General features: G+C 48.1%; 2 protein-coding genes across 3 annotated transcripts in view; one reads left to right on the forward strand and one right to left on the reverse strand.

Annotated features, from left to right (window-relative positions):
* The first annotated feature begins 10,318 nt into the window (after positions 1-10,318).
* On the forward strand, positions 10,319-13,881 carry H3-3B (H3.3 histone B). The gene is made up of 4 exons (XM_075349613.1): positions 10,319-10,424; positions 11,109-11,244; positions 12,451-12,604; positions 13,157-13,881. Exons 2-4 carry the CDS (start codon positions 11,117-11,119, stop codon positions 13,283-13,285), a joined length of 411 nt encoding a protein of 136 aa, XP_075205728.1. The 5' UTR covers positions 10,319-10,424; positions 11,109-11,116; the 3' UTR covers positions 13,286-13,881.
* A 47-nt stretch (positions 13,882-13,928) lies between these two features.
* LOC142311310 (uncharacterized) overlaps positions 13,929-15,853 on the reverse strand; it is a 97,260-nt gene continuing 95,335 nt past the window's right edge. For both annotated transcript variants that reach the window (XM_075349612.1, XM_075349611.1), the window contains exons 15-16: positions 14,104-14,198; positions 13,929-14,019 (exon numbers count right to left, since the gene is read on the reverse strand). In XM_075349612.1, the coding sequence (XP_075205727.1) occupies positions 13,985-14,019; positions 14,104-14,198 (130 nt within the window). In that variant the 3' untranslated portion in view covers positions 13,929-13,984. The remainder of the gene's footprint in view (positions 14,020-14,103; positions 14,199-15,853) is intronic.

The following is a 15,853-nucleotide window of genomic DNA, read 5'->3' on the forward strand; positions in this document are numbered from 1 at the left end:
TGTACTCCCAGACATATGAAGCCCACCTGGAGCACCTGGCTGAGGTGTTCACGTCCCTTGCCAAATATGGGATGAAGTTGAAGCCCTCCAAGTGTCATCTGCTAAAACCCAGAGTGCAGTACCTGGGGCATGTGGTGGGTGCAGAAGGTGTCGCCCCCGACCCTGAGAAGATCACTGCCATCCAAGACTGGCCGAGACCATCCACAGTGAGGGAAGTAAGGCAGTTTCTGGGTCTGATGGGGTACTACCGTCGCTTCATCAAAGGGTACATGAAGATGGCTGCCCCCATGCAAGACCTCCTCGTGGGACAGACCAAAGGTGGTAGACCCCTCGGGGCTCCACTGGTGTGGGAAGAGAGGCAGGAGGAATCCTTCCACCAGCTGAAAGCGGCCTTGACCGGGGAGGAGATCCTAGCATATCCTGATTACAGCCACCCATTCATCCTCTACACCGATGCCAGCAATGTGGGCTTGGGGGCAGTCTTGTCCCAGGTCCAAGATGGGAAGGAAAAAGTGATTGCCTATGCTAGCCGGAGGCTCCGACCGACTGAAAGGAACCCTGAAAATTACAGCTCTTTCAAGCTTGAGCTCCTGGCGCTGGTGTGGGCTATCACCGAGCGGTTCCGCCATTACTTGGCCGCAGCAAAATTCACCGCTTTCACGGATAACAATGCGCTGACCCACCTGGACACGGCCAAGTTGGGTGCGTTGGAACAGCGGTCGGTGGCCAGGCTAGCCAACTACGACTTCACAATCAAATACAGGGCCGGTCGTGTCAACGTTAATGCTGATGCACTCTCTCGGATGCCCCACTTGTCAGAAGAAGGGTGTGAGGATGATGACCTCGAAGAGATCGAGTTGCCTGCATTTCACCAGCCACCAACTGAGAAGGTACATGTCCACCAACAACGGGTGAACCTGGACCCGCTGCCCAGTCAGGAGTGGCAGGAAGCTCAAAACCAGGCGCCCGCTGTCCGCCTAGTCAAGACCCTGGTGGAGCAAGGCGCTCCTGGAATAGACTCTGCCGCCCCAGCCGAAGCCCAACGCCTGTGGAAAGAACGGACCCGGCTGTATCTACACCAAGGGAAGTTGTACCATGAGCTGATTAACCCAAAGACTCATGAGAAAATCCGCCAGTTGGTGATTCCCCAAGCTAATGTGCCCACCGTTCTACAAGCATACCATGATGGTGCCGGACACTTCGGGTGGAAGAAATTGGAAATGCTGTTGAGGGAGCGGTTCTATTGGAGCGGGATGCGGGAGTCTGTGGAGGCCTGGTGCCGAGAGTGCAGCCCGTGCACACTGACAAGGAAGGACGAGGCCAGCCAGAAGGCGCCCCTACACCCGATCGTTACACATCAACCGCTGGAGCTGGTCGCCCTGGACCATGTGAAGCTCACCCCCAGCCGAAGTGGGTACACCTACGCTCTCACCATAGTAGATCACTATTCAAGGTTCATGGAGGTTGTCCCGGTCAAAGACCTAACCGGCCGTACCGCCGCTAGAGCGTTCCAAGCTTACTTCTGTCGACCACATGGATACCCTGAGAAGGTGCTTACTGACCAAGGCCCAGCCTTTGAAGCGGAGGTGTTCCATGAGTTTTGTCAGCTGTACGGCTGCAAGAAGATCCGGACCACGCCTTACCATGCTCATACCAACGGCATGTGTGATGAACCATTTGGTCCTTGGCCTCCTCAAGACGTTGCCGCTAGAAGAAGCTACCTGACTTGGTCGATATGTACAACAATATCCCGTCCAGCTCAACAAAGTGCACCCCAGCATATCTGATGAGGGCTCGCCCCGGCTGACTGCCGGTGGACCTGGAAATGGGATTGGAAGCCCCAGAAACACTCCCTTCGACAGCTGAATGGGACACCCGGCGGAGGGTTCAGTACCGACAGATTCAGGAATATGTGGAGAAGAATTTGAGTCGGAGTCGGGAACAACAGGAGCGGCGCTTCAACCAGAAGGCATCTGCTGGCCCTTTCCAGCCCGGGGAGGTAGTGTTGAAGCGAAAGAGGAGGACCCACAAGCTGGATGATCAATGGGAGCAAACCCCATTTGTCATACAGCCCACAGGATGGGAAGATGGGAAGGCCTACCAGATCAGCCGAGACCAAGGGGGCACGTTGGCCACGGTTTCCCGAGACCATCTAAAGAGGTGCCCACCAGCATTGAGGGCAGCGGCTGAAGTTCCGATTCCTAAACCAGCAGAGAAGGCAAAAGAGGTAATCCACACTGTGATGGGTGACTTCCCAGCGGACTGGCCTACACAGAACGGCGCGGTGATTCTTCCAGTGATACTGTTCCCACAACCCGTGGATGAAGAAGTGATGGAGGTGGTCAACCGTGAGCCAGTGCCAGTGCCCAGGGATGAACCTGTACCCAGCTCCCCTATGCCTCCGCCTGCCCCACACGATGACAGGGAAGAGGAACTGATTGTTCCCTCTCCCCCGCTGCCTGTCACCACTGACACCGGACCCCGGAGGTCTACTCATCCCAACCTAGGTAGACCCCCACTTAGGTACAGGGAAACTGTTCTTTAAAAGGGGGGGAAGAGTGTGTGTGTTTTATAGTTTAAAAGTTTTGAAAGTTTGAAAATGATAAGTAAATGATACCGTGAAAAGTCACCTGATTGTCTACTGCTGATTGAAACTGGTCGTAGCCGGCAACTGGTCCCCGTTGGGACCCCCTTTACAAAGTCACATAGAAACTTCTATGAACATGCCTGAGAACTTGCAGGGCAACCACAAACATTAGTGGCTTGTAAATAATGTGTTGTTGCAGCTTCCCACCGTTACCGCCTCCGGAGAGGCAGATTGGAGGAAGGGCCCGCAGTGGAGCAGGTTGGGGCCCAGCCACCACAGGAACCGGTGGCAATCCTCTGGGGGTTTCAGGGGTTCCCCATGGACATGGGTCCCCTGGAAAGGACAGAACCCGCTCGGGCAATTTGTGCAGGACTGGGGTCAAGGGGTGCTGCCTGTTGCTTAGGGGCAGCATCAGGGCCAGGTTGCTTGGGTGGGAGAGAGCGGAAGCCGTAACCGTTTGAAACCGTTGAAACCGTTTAAGTAAGAGTACCTCCCGATGTGGGAAGATGTTATTTTAATTGTATGTCTGTCACCGTTTTACATTTTTATATTTTTACAGTTAAAAAAAAAAGAAAAATAAAACCGGTGTTGGACGGGCAGCCCGCGGACGCTCTGCATTTTGCTAAGGGGGAATGTGACGCCCTTGTCAAGCCAGGGGTCACAGGTAATGACATCACCACACCCTATACCCCGGTCAGGCACATCAAAGCTAGACCCAAAAATCCTTGTTGCCTTCCTCCAGGGGCTGATGTTCACACCAGGGGGTGGGCCAGGCGGTTGTCCCCGCCCACCGAGTTGATCACAGTCCTGGAGGCGGGAAAAGAGAGCAGATTAGTTTTGGACGTGAGAGGGTGAGGAGTAAAGTGGTAGTGGAGCAACTATCTGAGAGCGTCCGGGTGTGTGCCCCGGACAGAGACAGCAAGGTTAGCAGACGGCGGTGACCGTCTGCAGGAGTGGCCTATCGGAGTTGCCGTAAGGACCGTGGACGGGCGGTGGCCCGACGGTACCGGACCGGTACACAAGGAGAAGCCAGCACCATTGGCAGGGGCCTTTTGGATCCCGGCAAGGCTTGGAGTCGCCGTGAATTTGCCAAATCCGTCAGTGAAGGGGACCTCCGGGTTTACAAACAACTAAGTCCCGATTGAAGGCAACAGTCCAACCGTATGAGAGAGACACCGCCACCGCCAGGGCACCAGTTTCTCAGGGCCAGCGCCTGCGGGCAAAGAGGGGCTCCTCCGGCCCATATCCAAGACGGGGAGCGGGTTACCGGTGGGAACCCATTGGAACCAACAGAAGTACTAGGTGCAGGGAAAGAGACAGTCACCGTTAACTACCGGGGAAAAGCAACAGCAGCCGTCCGTGGGAACCGTCTTTCCAGCCGTGTGTTTTACCGAGAACTGTGTCATCGTCTCAGGCTGAGTGAGTACCACCGTGCCGTGCGGCACAGCGCTGCCCCCGCAACCCTGCACCTCAACAAGTCCCGCACCCGGCCTGCCATCACCCATCCTTCACCTCATCACTGGGCCCCGGGACAACCAATCCCTACCCACGGAGGGGAGAACTAACAACTCAGCTGCTCCCTGTCACCGCTCCCGGGATCCCCATGCAGAGCAGCGGTGGTGTTACCAAAAATCACCACAACCGTGGGTGGCGTTACGGACAATAACCAAATCCCCACCACCAATACACCCCTTTCACTCACGGGCGAGGAGCGCCGCTCGAGTCCCCGGGATCCGGCACACCGCTCGAGCCACCACCGAGCAGCCGCAGCAGCAGCAGCGGCAGCGGCCGGACCCGAGCAGTGGGAGAGCGCGGCGTCACCTCCTCAGCCCGCGACAGCTGCATGTATTTCTATGCAGCTGAAACACTCCTATCCAGAGAGTGTGCGGCCGCGCCAGGTGATGTTGATGTGAGACTCGCCGTGTCACTCGCAAGTGTGACTCCAGCCAATATATTTGTATAGAGCAAGACCATGCATCATCTAGTAGGCGTGGCTGTCTAGCGGGCATAGCCATCTAATAGGTGCAGCCTCGCTCAATACATTTGTATTGAGGGAGCCCATGCCCACTAGTTCTGGCTGGGAACATGCATATCATATGCTCACAGTTACGTGACTGCTCAAAAACAAGTGAATTTCTAACACCACAGTCACATAGTGTGACTGCAGACTTCTCAATTTAGACCAGACAACACTTTTAATCACTTGGATTCCTATTGATCACAAGAATGGGGAGTGTCATGCCCCTGTGTGATGGGAACAGTAGCCACATACTTAACCACTGCTCCCATGGACGGTGAATGGAGCAGCTCTCAAATATGTGGACTCCATGGGGAATACGGGGATCCATCAATCCCTGGATCAGTGGAGAGCCAACTGCTCAGAGAGGACCCATAGGCTTGTATGGGTAAGGCCAGACTCACACTTGCGAGTGCCTCGCGTATAACTCGCGCGAGTCTCTCATGGAATCACCCGGCATGGACTCACACTCTCAGGACAGGAGCATCTCGGCTGCATAGACATACATGCAACCGACCCGCTCCTGTCAAGTGAGTGTGAGTCCGTGCCGGGTGATTCCATGAGAGACTTGCGCGAGTTATATGCGAGGCACTCGCAAGTGTGACTCTGGCCTAATTTTGATTTGTGACTTGGATTAAAAATGGAGCAAGAAGCTCTTTTTTTGGGAGAAATTATTTACTTAATGGGATAGTCCGGTACTGGGTAACACCTGCTTTCACTTCAAGGCCCCATATAACATAAAAGCAATCAACATTGCAGTGGCACAGTTCTTTCGCTGTCAGCACTGTTTTTCTCAGCTGGTCACATAACATTGTTGTCATAAGTAAACGTATCTAGTGTGAACACAGCCTTAAAGTTACACGTTACATTTTAATAGAAACAATCCATGTGTGCCTCTTCCACCCTGAGCCTATTGTCATATAACAGCCTCTTTTCTTACATACATATACATATGGATAGACCATGGGGAACACACCTTACACCACACAATACAGATTATCATAAGAATACATCACAAACAGTAGCCAATACATAGAAAGTAAATACCCATTGCATACAGTGTCAGTTTTTATACCTAAGTGCTTTCTATAGATACACTATCCTGTTTTATTCCATTGTTTATTGAGAATAGTGCAATTCTATAAAAGAAGACATTTATGTCATGTGACCCATCAGAACTTTCCGCTAAATGGGTTGAACCTTTTTAAAACCTCCCTTAGTCCTTGTGCGCACTAAAAAAAGGATTTTTCTCAAGAAATTTCTTGAGAGTCTGAAAGATTAGTGTACTTGCATTCAAAAAACGCATCAATAACGCATGCGTTTTACCGCGTTTTTTTCCGCAGCTTGGTCCCTGCGTTTTTGACGCATTTTGTTCCGCAGGTTGGTCCCTGTGTTTTTTTACCATTATCTGATGCAAAAAACGCAGGTACCTGCAGAAAAGAAGTGACATGCTCATTCTTTTTCTCAAGAAATTCTGCAGAAAGAATGTTCTTGAGAAAAAACGCAGTGTGCGCACAGCTATTTTTTTTCCATAGGTTTTGCTGGGGAATGTCTGCAGAAAGGCACAACCATTTTCTCAAGAAATTTCTGCAGCAAAAGTGCAAAAAAAAACCGCGGGTAAAAACGCAGTGTGCGCAAAGGGCCTTAGCTATTTATATGTACTTTATACATCTTAGGTTATATTTATTGCGTCAGACTCATCTTTTTGAGCCTAATGCCTAATTGCATCAGAAGTGATGGCAAAAAAAGGATTAGTTGCTCCGTGTCAAGCACCAGTCTGGAGTCGGATTTTTACATGACATTGTGTTTAGGCCACTGGACCAGAACCTGCTGTGTGAGAAGGGTGGGAAGGAGCCCACTGCATACAATGGGGACGGCTCCTCAAGACTTGTTTTTTCTTCTGGTTCTGTTGGCTTTATGTGGGCACATAAACGCATCCTGTTTCACACCAGGTTTTGGTCAACTTAAAGGGAACCTGTCACCACTTTTTTTGGCATAAGCTGCGGCCACCACCACCAGGCTCTTATTTACAGCATTCTAACATGCTGTATATATATAAGAGCCCATGCCACTGTGAGAACATAAAAAACACTTTATAATACTTACCTAACGGTCGCGCAGTTGGCCTTATGGGCGTCTCCGTTCTCCGGTGCAAGCGCCTCCTCTTTTGGCCATCTTCGTCCTCTTTCTGAAGCCTGTGACGGTCCTGCGCAGGCGCACTACAATACTCTGATCAGCCCTACTTAGAACCTGAATGCCGGCGAGTGTGGATGACATCGGACGCGTCATGCACTGCGGCAAGAGAAGGAGAACAAAGATGGCCAAAAGAGGCGGCACCGGGCAATGGAGACGCCCATATGGCCAAGCGCGCGACCGTTAGGTAAGTATTATAAAGTGGTTTTTATGTTCTCACAGCGGCCTGGGCTCTTATATACAGCATGTTAGAATGCTGTATATCAGACCCCGGTGGTGGTGGCCGCAGCTTATAGGCCGAAAAAGTGGTGACAGGTTCCCTTTAATAGCTACTCGTTCTTTTTTCTCCAAATACAAAATGATCGGTTGTAACATTGATACCAACAGATGAATTTTAGAGCAATATCTTTTTTTTTTTGTTGTTGTTTTAGACAGATGTACAAAAAAATGCTACCAAGTAAGGAGTTTTCACAAATAGAAGTGTTAATAGTTTATTTTTATCAATTTACAAAATGCAAAGTGAACTTTAAATTAAAGCAATATTTGGTGGAACAATACTTTGCCTTCATCAGATCCTCCTCTTGCACAGTTTATGAAGGAGCTCAGTATGGCGGTACTTCCAAACATTAGAGAACCACAGATCTCTAGATTTAGGCTTGTGCAAATCCTTCTGTTTCCTTGGGTTCGTGCAGACGATCATATTTTCAGTCTGAGTAGTATCTGCCAAAAAATCGGATCGCACACGGTCCAGTGTTATTCAGAGAGGCAGTGCAAATATCCGATTTTTTTTTCTTAGATCAAGTGGTCCATGGAAAAAAAAGTCCCATCATGCACAGTTTGCCTCCGACAATCTATGGGTTTGTGACAAAAATCAGACTGCAATCAGACATTGGTTCAATTTTCATGGACTGACAGAATGGAGAAACTTTTATTTTTATGTCTCCACATCGGAGGAAAAGTGATCCAACTCAGATTAAAGTCTAACTAGCATAAATGTATCATTATTGTTGGAGAAAACGGTCATGAGCAGTTTCCCCAAAGGGTACTTTACACGCTGCAATATCGGTATCGATATCGCTAGCGAGCGTACCCGCCCCCGTTGGTTGTGCGACACGGGCAAATCGCTTACACCCGTCACACGGACTTACCTTCCCTGCGACGTCGCTCTGGCCGGTGATCCGCCTCCTTTCTAAGGGGGCGGTTCGTGAGGCGTCAAAGCGACGTCACACGGCAGCCGTCCAATAGCAGAGGAGGGGCGGAGATGAGCGGCCGGAACATGCCGCCCACCTCCTTCCTTCCTCATTGCCGGTGGACGGAGGTCAGGAGATGTTCGTCGTTCCTGTGGTGTCACACACAGCGATGTGTGATGCCGCAGGAACGAGGATCAACATCGTACCTGCAGCAGCGATATTTTGAAAAGGAGTGACGTGTCAACGAGCAATGATTTTTCACATTTTTGCGCTCGATGATAGTCGCTCCTTGGTGTCACACGCTGCTATGTCGCTAACGGCGCCGGATGTGCGTCACTAACAACGTGACCCAGACGATATATCGTTAGCGATGTCGCAGCATGTAAAGCACCCTTAAGGGTGCAGTTTTCACAGCGTTTTGGACATTGCATGCTTCAGCTTTGTCCAAAACACTGCGATGTACAGTACAAGCACAGTGGATGGATTTCTAGGAATCCCATGCCCAATGTGCTTGTTTTTTCTGCAGCAAACACTGACCTTCGGTGCCTCCTTTCCAGACCACAGCATGTCAATTGTTTGCTGCGGAGTCACAAGCGTCCTCCGTAGGGAGAACAGAAGAGAGAGACCACAACTGCCAAAACCCGGACCAAGGGCACCAGCAGCTAAGGTCTCCTGTAGAGGAGACTCGCAGGTCAAGACCTGATGCGTCCAGGACGCAACATGTTCTGATCGTGGGCACGTACCCTAAGGCCTCTTTCACATGTCTGCATAAAACACATGTGTTTCATGGTGCAGGTGCGTATGTGTGTGTGTCCATTCTATGTGTGCTGTCCCTGTGATATCTGTGTGACATCCGGATAGCACATGGACAGCATGAGCTGGTATACTTGCCTGTCTCCTGCGCTGTTACTTCCAAATGAGTGCAGTGGATATGCATGAGCATAATGAGCAGGCCCGGAAGTAACAGCAGCACTGGAGACAGCAGGGCTGGAGACAGGCAAGTATAAAAATTATTTTTTTATGTCACCTGTATTTTCTCCAGTACGTGTCACACTGATATTACACGGATCACATAAGTGTGCAGTCCACGTTACATCCGTGCTGCCAGAGAAAAACAGACATGTCGACACATGGTCTGTGTGAATTCATGGAAGTGTGCGCGTTTGAATTTAATCGGTACGTGTGTCCGTGTCTCCCGTACCTGTGAAAACGGACGTCACATAGATGTGTGAAAGAGGCATCCCAGACAGACTCCATGATGTTAAGATCAAAACTCTGTGGGGCCAAAACAAAGAAAAAATACATAGGGCCCGCACATCAGTATTGCCTTCGTCAATATTCAGACATCTATGTACACGGGCAGCGGCTTTTTTTTTTTTTTTTTTGATGTGGTACATATTGAGGTTTGGGGTTGGCCCCTCCAGGTCTCTGCTCCCGTTTCCCACCCAAAGGACCCGCCGATTCCACTTGCTCCTTGCGCCTCGATCTCCAGAATATTTTAACCTATGTTTCTCATATTCTATGGAAATACAATATATCTGCTTGCAGCAGCCTGTAGGAATTAACCCTATGACCGCCAGGACGTAATTTTACTGCCGCGGTCGTTAAGGGGTTAAAGAGGTTTTTTGTTGTGCAATCACTTTTGTGAAGTACTGTATAAATGTGGTAAAAAGTGCAGATAGGCAAAGCTTCGGTCTAGGCCTGGGCTCGTGGCTTATTAATGACAACTTTATATTTTTTCTGGACAGATGATAAAATAAAAATCACAGACACATTTATGGACGCAGGGAAGAAACCATACTATTCATTCTGATTTCTGCTCTGAAGCCATGATGATTACAGTCAGAATCATCTGCAGGAGTTTCTACAGCCTCAGCACAATCATGGACGCCTGAGCTCTGTGCACATTTCCGCACTGTCCTGCAATGGTGGCCGCCCTGTATAGTGTGCAGTGATGTGACGGCTCTGGAAGTGAGTGGCTGTGCGCCCGTCCCCTCACCGGCATCTGTGGCACTCGGCAGCGGCCGCACTTCCAGCTAGAGCTTCGAGGCAAGAGAGGATAGAAACGTTCTCGATTCAGCCAATCAGAAGCCAAGGCAAGTCTCGCTTCTTATTGGATTATTCCCCCTTTCAGCCAACCAATCATAGCCTTACGTTAAGAACCAATCACAGGCGACTATAGTGACCAATCAGCGCAGAAACGCTTTGGGGCAGAGCTTGTGATGGTGACGTAAGTTACCAGTAATAACTACAACCAATCAAAAGCGCTCGTTGTATTCAAGCTGCTGTGACGAGCCGCCGTAAAGCTCTGACGTAAGACGCACGAGTTCGGCCTGCTATATAAAGCGCGTACACAGCCGTCTTACGCATAGACGATTTCGGTCCTTCGAGGAGTAAGAACACAGCAGAGAAAAGGCAGCAGCAACCACTTCATTAAGTAAGTTTTTATGCGAGGGGTATTGCTTTAGGGCTAGGATGCGGTTTATAGCTGCGTTAACGTTGCGGGCGGAGATGTTGGCCTGTCCTATAGGGGCTATACTGCTGATAGCTCGGGTTATGCGGTGTCTCTGACCGGGCTCCCGGTGCTGCCTTCCCGATGGTTCCATAACATCCAGCTGCGTCACGTTACCCTCTGGGACGGTGTTTCTGAGGCGGGCTCACGGGGATATCTGACTGGTTGGAAGATATCGGGGCTTTCCGTTGGGATCTTATCCGGTCGTTGGCTTAGCGGGGTTCTTGATTGGCTGGCACTCGACATGTGATTAAACTTGAACACATTTTGCCGCCCTTTGTATTGTGACGTCATTCGGGACAACCGCTTAACCACTTCCTGTACGGACACTAGTGACTGCAGATGTAATCTGAGACGTACAGATACTCCTCCCTGGAGGCAGTCTTCGCTACTGTACTCAATCTGTTCATAAACCAGTTTATATATATATATATATATTTTTTTTTTTTCTTTGTGGAAACACACCTAGACACTTATGGAATAATCTTATTTTTCCTGTACTGCTGATCTGTTAAGCAGGCTCCACCTCATTGGTGGATAGTGTCCTTTTATGCTGTGGTGTAGTACGATGTCTTGTGGGTAGAATGTAATGGGTCTTCTCATCTATAGGGTAAAAGATGGCTCGTACCAAGCAGACCGCTAGGAAGTCCACTGGTGGAAAAGCTCCACGCAAACAGCTGGCCACCAAAGCTGCCAGGAAAAGTGCTCCCTCTACTGGTGGTGTGAAGAAGCCCCATCGTTACAGGTATGACTCATCTCGTGATACAGCTGCATCCACTGTCCTGGGATGGGGGAATCTACCATGGGACACTGCCTTAAAGGGGTGATGTGCAACTAATGCTAATTTAACACTATTTAATGTAGTATCTGCTTTTTCTGTACTTTAATTAAAAAGCCCCTACTCTTGCATGCTGGGAAACACCGATGTCACCAGTGCCATTTGAGCTGGTCTGTACTAGGCATGCTTTGGTGGTTCCTCAGTAGGATCTTGTCACTAATATTATTTGATGCACGATCACTGTCACATCTCTGGCTCAGATGTGCAATGCCACAATAGATCTTTGTTTACTATATGGTAAAACCGCCCTGATTCCCCAGGTCAGTATATACTGAACACGTAATTGTGTAATTTTTATTTTTTGCGACTTCTGGCATTTTATTTTCTTATGCCATTTACTGATCAGATTAACTTATTTCTTAACATAGCAATACTTGTGTTTAGTTATATATTTTTTTTTTTTTTAAGTAACCAACTTTTTTAGTTTAAGTTAATATAGTACAGTCCCTTAGAGGAAGATCTGACTGTTATAGGGAGGAGGGCATCAGCGCTGCTCCAGACACCGTGATCTTATGAATGCTGGTGTTCAGAAGGCTTGTGATGACAGGTCATCAGCTAACCTGTGGCTGTTATGACCACCCACTATTAATCATGATGGGGTGGAATTAGTGACTTTTCCCTCATCTGATGCTTTAGGGATCAGCTTATGCTAAAGTGTATCTTTTTAGATAATGAGAATAAATCAAGCTCTCTAACATGTGGTTTAATCTAGGGAAAGCTGAGTAAGATACTCAAAGACTTATTCTTCAAGGCCCCCTCCCACCTGTGTAACATCCATAGAGGTGAAGGAAAGGTACTAGAGCCCCTACCGTCTAGTGCAAACAGCATAGTTCCTGGTTTTGCAGCATCAGTTGTGCTCGGCTGTGGAACTTTTATCTGGATTGCTCAGTAGGAAATTCCCAGAAGCACAACTTCTGGGAATTTTCCAATACTGAACTTGTTCTACAGTAGTTGAGATGTTATATCAGGCTAATTGGTCATTGTCACTGTCATTTGATATTTGCACTTCCAGTACATGAATACACATATGGACACATCTAACTGTTGTATGGCTTACCCTGGATGGAAACCTGCAGTGACACTAAGATGTTGACTTTGTTTGCTTTAATCTAGGCCTGGAACCGTCGCTCTGCGTGAGATCCGTCGTTACCAGAAGTCAACTGAGCTTCTGATTCGTAAACTCCCTTTCCAGAGGCTGGTGAGAGAAATCGCTCAGGACTTCAAGACTGACCTCCGCTTCCAGAGTGCTGCTATTGGTGCATTGCAGGTAAGCCTAGCTGCAGGAAAACGCCATACTGCCTCAAATTTCCTTAAGAATAAATCACTTTAAAAAATGAATAAATAAAAAAAAAATTTAATAGGTGGTAAAATCGTAGCTGAGTCACTGACCTAAATTGTGAACGTCTAACACGATCGACAGCTGTGCCTTACTTAGGATGGTGTTCTCTATATGCTGCCTCCTAGAGTAGTGGTTGCTAATGATGGGGTGAGTGTACTTTATCCTTGGGGTAAAATTTGTATGTAGTGCCCAAATAAAAAAAAAAAAAAAAACTTCCCTCCAGCAAATGCTCTGCTTATGATTGGGCAGTTTTGGTTCTATATGGAGAACCAATCATGGACTTCCATTATACTAATTACTCAGGGCAAGTGCATCTGGCCAACTCAAATAACGAGGACTCAAGCATTGTACTGCTCACCTATCAGAGGTTACCAAGATTTGTGCTCTAAAGCTTCCATGTAGAAGAAAACAAGGGACTAGGTAGAATTCCTATGTGCCTAAGATTGATATGTGACATAACATTTGTACTTTGTCTTGCAGGAGGCCAGCGAAGCCTACCTTGTTGGCCTGTTTGAGGACACTAACCTTTGCGCCATTCATGCAAAAAGAGTGACCATCATGCCCAAGGACATCCAGCTTGCTCGCAGGATACGAGGAGAGCGGGCATAGTGGCACTTATGGAGTTTTTATAGCAAGATTGTGTATAATACTTTGGTTTTAACTTGTGTTTTTTATTTTGTATGAATTGTCTTTTTTGTATTTTACCAACCATTCCATCTGCCACTCAGGGTGAATGCTTCTGATTCTAGCTGTCCTTCAGTGTCCCAGTCCTGGATGTAGACTGACATTGAGCAGCGGGTGCTTATGCTTTTGCATGACCTTGGCCCTGTTCCACTATGCTCTGCAGCCAATGCAATAACCTGTCGGTAAGGCATACGTCAGCCTGTGTGATCTAATGCTAAAATAAGTGAGGAGGAGCAGGCCTGAAGATTCTCACCTTATATCTTATGTGTGAGGCTAGTAAACAGGGTCAGTTCTGTAGGTTTCTGCCTAGAGTAATGGTGAGACTGTTATTGTTGTTTCTCCCTCCCTTCATTGTAACTCAGAACTGGGTGGTCTGCAGCTCGCCCAACATGAGGTGACTTGGTGCTTTGTACAGTGCAGACTGATGTGTTAACAAGGCAGCTACAGACACAATGTGCATTTACGAGAGCTATTTTATATATTGTAGTGTCAGTATTTTAAATTAAATGTTTATCCTTCAACCCAATATTGTCAGTGTATTTACTGAACTTGCAACAGTTTGCAAAAATAAACTCTTTATTATAGATTTGGTACAAAGCTCTGTTTTAGGAATAAACCATAGCGTCACACAAACCATTCTGTGTGCTTGAAGCCTGTTGCTGTGAAAGGAACAAAAACAATGTAAATATACACTTTTACTGTAGAAGTGACTCCAGCAGCCAGGCCTAATGGGAGCCACTCACCAATGCGTTTTATAATCTCTTCACACTCCTTGTGGCCAAGGGCTTCAAACACAAAGCAGGTGAAAGAACTCAGCTTGGGGTCTCCTCCTTTATCACTACAAGATAAAGACTGGATATTAGAAGATCTGCTTCATGATATCTCCTCGCCACCACATGTCACCTGTTCTGCAGCCCAGATGCTACTTGACCTGATTACAGGAAGAAAGCCAGAGCTGTGAGTCTTCATCCACCATAATACATAACCACTGGACATGAGGAAAGGTGGGGGTTCTGTTAAGTGCTGGCATTCAAAGGAAATGCAGCAGGTTGTCATCGCCTGACTGCCATGGCAACCAATTAGCACCCTATGCTTTTATCACCGGACTACCAATAGTTGTGGGCTATAGCACAATCACTGGGTGTTTGACAGATTGCACTCAAACACTAAGGCCATGTACCTTCACTGTGGATTTTGACGCAGATTTCAGAAATCTGCATGTCCATTGTGAAGCCAGCAAAGTGAGAATTCAGAAGTGCTGTGCCCACGTTGAGTATTTTTCCCTTTCATATTTGGTGTACTTTGCAAGGCTTCACAATGGACATGCTTATTTCTGAAGGTACATGTCAAAACTACAGTGTGGGCACTGGGCCTAGGGTGTTAAAATCTGAGCCTGTTAGCCACACATCTGCGGATTAGATGTGTGGCTATTACCACAGGCTTATGTTGGCAACAAAAAGCAACTTGGGATGTGAAGTGTTTTAAAGTGAACCTGTCATCAGAAATTTAGCTATAAAGCTAAAAGTTCCCCCCTCTGCAGCTCCTGGGCTGCATTCTAGGAAGCTTCCTATAGTTCTTGTAGCCGCTTTTAAACCAAAATAAACACTTTGTAAACTTGTACCTTTTCTTATGCAAATTTCTTAAATCTTCCATGGGGGCGGGCTGTCTGGGGTCCGTTGCTGTCCTGCCGATTTACGCCGCCCCCAAATCATAAATTTCAAAGCTCAGGACACCGCCCCTGGGTGCCCGTGGTCCCGCACATGCGCTGTTCCACAGTAGCGGTGCCGTGCACGTGTGACCGATGGTGACGCTTTGTGCAGGCACGAGGCGGCTCCCCATAACGTGGCGCTTCCCATCCTGAGAATACCAGCCTTCAGCCGTGTGGCTTTCTCTTAGCTAGAATCAAAATTGGGGAAGACTGCACACTTTTTTTTTTTTTTTTATTTTACTGCAAGATATAGACCCACCGGCGGCTGTGATTGGTTGCAGTAAGATAGCGGTCACTCACTGTGGTCGTGTGTCTTGACTACAACTAATCATAGGTGGGGGAAGCAGGGAATACGAGATTGAATGAGCGGCCAGCATTTTTAAATCAGGAGAAGCCGCCAGAGCAGTGTGACAGCTGTGTCGCGCTGGTGAGTGTGAGTCAGTGTTTGAGAGCACACCCGGCACTATGCAGTTTTTTGCCGCTGGCAAAAAACATTCCTCTGTGCAGCTGCCGGAGTGACGATTTTTGCCGCATCCGGCAAAAATCTGATCAAACGCAGGTACATGTGGCACAATCTGGCCCTAATAAAAGTTTGAGGAAAAACCGCACCCGGCAGCAAAAAAAAAACTGGATGCATTTTTTCCCTCAAAGCGCCGGATTGTGCCGCATAGCAAAAACCTGATGTATGAACATACCCTTATGCTACATCTGAAATCAGGAGGCGCTTTACATTTATTCTACACTAATCAATTAGATTGGGGCTTTCATGTAAAATTAAAGCTTCA

The sequence above is a fragment of the Anomaloglossus baeobatrachus genome, chromosome 5 (genome assembly GCF_048569485.1).
Source record: "Anomaloglossus baeobatrachus isolate aAnoBae1 chromosome 5, aAnoBae1.hap1, whole genome shotgun sequence".
Taxonomy (NCBI): domain Eukaryota; kingdom Metazoa; phylum Chordata; class Amphibia; order Anura; family Aromobatidae; genus Anomaloglossus; species Anomaloglossus baeobatrachus.